General features: G+C 38.7%; 1 protein-coding gene across 1 annotated transcript; it reads left to right on the plus strand.

The window, feature by feature from the left end:
• The first annotated feature begins 217 nt into the window (after positions 1-217).
• LOC146677138 (histone-lysine N-methyltransferase set-1-like) lies at positions 218-1,556 on the plus strand. Its single transcript, XM_085381252.1, has 4 exons — positions 218-327; positions 411-573; positions 692-884; positions 1,180-1,556. Exons 1-4 carry the CDS (start codon positions 225-227, stop codon positions 1,288-1,290), a joined length of 570 nt encoding a protein of 189 aa, XP_085237378.1. The 5' UTR covers positions 218-224; the 3' UTR covers positions 1,291-1,556.
• The last annotated feature ends 2,157 nt before the right edge of the window (positions 1,557-3,713 follow it).

Below are 3,713 nucleotides of genomic sequence, written 5' to 3' on the forward strand. Positions count from 1 at the left end.
TGCAGTCGCCATTACAGAAATGTCACATGTCGCCATTTTGAGTACTAGGCCTTTAACATTTTAAAAGAAGGCATAAATTAGGACTATGAATAAGTCAGCTGTGTTTATGCTGTAAACTACACTACTGCTAGTTTTGCTACTACTGATGATGATGACAATGATGACGTTAATCGTAATACTTTATATGCTTTGGTAATACAGCCAATCAAAACGTACAGGAGAACATGCGAAGGAGACGCATTCCTCCACGGGAGGATGCAGTCTGTCATGTTTCTGCTGGAAGGGACAAACTGGGACTTGATATCCACTACATAAATGCCTTCAAAGGTAAGTTGGTCTTTAGTTTGGATTAGATTTGGAGTTTGTCACTTTGTCTTTTGTCACTCACTTGGTATGCCTCTGCAATTCAGGTCGGGGCATTTTCACGACTGTTCCATTCCAAAAAGGAGACTTCCTTTTGGAATACAGAGGTAAACTCATAACAAAAGAAGAATGTGAGCGGAGACACAGAGTTTATCATGACAGCCTGAAGGTGTTCATGTTTGAATTCAAGTTTGATGGAAAACTCTGGTGGTGCGTATTATATCAGTGTAGTTTGATTAAGATTAAATGACACATTGCTTTTGATTTATGAAAAAAAAAGCTTCCTAACTAACTAGTTAAGCTAATACTTTTTTGCCTAACCCCACAGTGTGGATGCATCTCAAGAAGATGGGTCATTAGGCAGACTTGTCAACGACAACCACATCAGTCCAAGTGCTAAGATGAAAATATTAAATATCAATGGAAAGCCCCATCTATGCTTATTTGCAAGCAGAGACATAAGTCCAGGCGAAGAAATAGACTATAATTATGGTGACTCGGATTGGCTCTGGAGATGCAAGGTATTTCTACAATTGTACTTTTTGGAACTGATAAATTGCATACCGTAAGCCATTTTTACATTTGTACCTACTCAAATTGGCTTAACGTGACTTAGGGCATCTAGTTTTTCACTGAAATTGAGTATCACCTACTGTGCCTGGGGTCACTATAGCAATGCAGCCGAGCATCCAGTGATATAAATGCCACAGCAAGCATGGACGTCAAGGTGACAAAATGCCTGCTGCTCAGTCTATACTTTAGTGTTCAATTCAGGGATCACGCTGTTAATTTTGGTCGCTATTTCAAACATTTCAGAGTTTCAAAAATGATGGCTTGGATTTTCACGAAGGAGGCGCACTCATAACTTATCGAGTGACACCATTGACCAGCCACCTGGTGGCATTCAGTCTATGTCAAATTTTCTGATCACTTTGGATCACTTGGAACCTTGGTGCAGTAGTTACTGAAAAACTACATGGTACTATAACCTACTGGAAAAACAGGGGTAGGTACTAATGGAAAACAGGCAATTGTGATGGCTGCCACATCAAAGCCCTCTAAAAGCACTAAAAAAATATCAGCAGGTATGCAGAAATAAAAAATGGCTTTCGGTTTCTAAATTTTAACAGTGATTGATGTTTAATGTGATTCTACACAGCAAAATCTCCAGTGTTAAATTAACACTGGAGAGTGTCTATAAGGGTCCACTGTGTGGACCCTTATAGACAGTGTTAAATACAACACTGTTGAGTGTTAAATTAACACTTTTGACAGTGTTATATGTTTAAAAGTAACCTAGTCAGTTTTGCAGATTAACAATGGCTAACACTGAGCAGTGCTGATTTTCTAACACTGGAAAATAACTCAAAATGTTAGAAATATTCCAGTGTTAGAAAATCAGCACTGCTCAGTGTTAGCCACTGTTAATCTTCAAAACTGACTAGGTTACTTTTAAACATATAACATTGTTAAAAGTGTTAATTTAACACTCAACAGTGTTGTGTGGACCCATATAGACACTCTCTAGTGTTAATTTAACACTGGAGATTTTGCTGTGTAGCCTCTTTAGTTAGATTCATTTTAAATTTTGGCCCTCGAAGATAAATGGGCCCTAGTGACAGTTCGTTGCTGCTACAGGTGATTGTTTTACTCCTTTAGCAATGGCTTAAAAAATAAAGAAATCACACTGACTATTTGTCTCTTAATCATAGGGACTTAAATTCTCTATACATGACAGTGAATATTTTAAAGACATTAGCTTGAAACTTATCTTTCTCATACAGTTTATTTAATGTTTCAAAAGCCTCTTCAAAAATGCACTGTATATTCATTTTCTATCTGTTACACACGAAGATTGAGACCAGCCAGATTCAGAAGACTGTGAGCTGCCTAAAGCCGCAACCAAACAGCTTTCCAAACAATGATCTGGACCTGAAACATCCAGAGCCTGAAAGGGTAAATATAATCCAGTGTACCACTTAATGAACTAATAATTTAATCTATCATCATTCTTTATGGATGCTGTGTGTGTGTGTTTGGCAGTCACCTGGGTGTGATGTGATTTACATGGACCGTGGCTTGTAGGTCCTTTTCATTGTTTCAAAGTGCAAGTCTGGATAACATCTGAGTGTGTGTGTGTGTGTTAACCACCCAAATGTGACTTAGGAGGACCACACTGTTATTGGGAGACTCCGTCAAAGTTTGCTTCATGGTGACATCACTCTGGTTTTAGGAGGGGTCTTCTTGTATTTTTTGACAGTTTGACCTACAGCATGCAGAACTGACTACATGTGCTTTGTTTCTATGTTGAAATGGTTTGAAACTCAGGCTTGAACATTAAGATAGATAGTACTATACAACTTCTTAACTTGTTTTAGGCACTTTTTACTGCTGTAGTGCATGGGTTCTCTCTGGCTGTGTACTCTGGCTTCTTCCCACAGTCCAAAGATGTAGCTTATGGGGTTAGGTTAACTGGTGATTCAAAACTGCCCTTTGGTGTGAATGCAAATGCTTGTCCTTCCATGTTAGACTGGTGATCTGTCCAGGTTGTACTGCCCTATGGTAGCTGGTATAGGCCCCAAACCTGCTTGCTACCCCACAATCCTGATAAGGATAAGTGGAAGAGGATGGATGATTGCAAAGGAATCAGTTGTTAATTATTGTAGCCAGTATTTTTTTCAGAAGAAAAAATACCCCCCCCCAACACACACACACACATCATTCTTTATGGATGCTGTGTGTGTGTGTGTTTGGCAGTCACCTGGGTGTGATGTGATTTACATGGACGAAGTTTATTAGTTGATATCTGCAACTGAATTGAAAACACCTCACCTTTCCAACTGTCCAAAACAAATAAATGTTGCAATATTTTGCTAACAGTTTCACAATCATCGTCTGGTGTGCACAACAATATCATCTTTGGACAAGTGCATTCAGTGTGTGGGACCGGTTTCCTCCCTCAAGTGGCTTGGCTATAAGTGCAAAGGTGAGACATTTAGTGAATAGGTACAGTGTATAGTAAAAAGCATTAATAGAGTTCAACAAGTTAAGACTAGCTGAAATGAACACTGCTCCCTTTTTAATTAATGGGTGGTCACGTCTAATTAAAGAAATGTAGTATTACCTCATTGGTGCAGGACCTTGTAAAAATGGTATACTTGGGATTGTCCTCAATTCCCCATTCCATAACATAAACTGCTCAAAATAATAAAGGGAACACTTAAACAATGCGATGTTACTCCAAGTCAGAACACACTTCTGTGAAATCAAACTGTTCACTTAGGAAGTAACACTGACAACCAGTTTCACATGCTGTTTTGCAAATAGAGTAGACAACAAGTGGAAATTAT

Source organism: Rhamphochromis longiceps, linkage group LG2 (genome assembly GCF_057381845.1).
Source record: "Rhamphochromis longiceps isolate RC_006_pf linkage group LG2, R_longiceps_female_GT1.1, whole genome shotgun sequence".
Lineage (NCBI taxonomy): Eukaryota > Metazoa > Chordata > Actinopteri > Cichliformes > Cichlidae > Rhamphochromis > Rhamphochromis longiceps.

Excerpts from the sequence above, each read along its gene's own strand:
- LOC146677138 (XM_085381252.1), top strand. The coding sequence starts at position 225 with ATGCGAAGGAGACGCATTCCTCCACGGGAGGATGCAGTCTGTCATGTT. Across the intron at positions 328-410 it reads CTACATAAATGCCTTCAAAG|GTCGGGGCATTTTCACGACT; the intron begins GTAAGTTGGTCT and ends TCTGCAATTCAG. Across the intron at positions 574-691 it reads TTTGATGGAAAACTCTGGTG|TGTGGATGCATCTCAAGAAG; the intron begins GTGCGTATTATA and ends CTAACCCCACAG.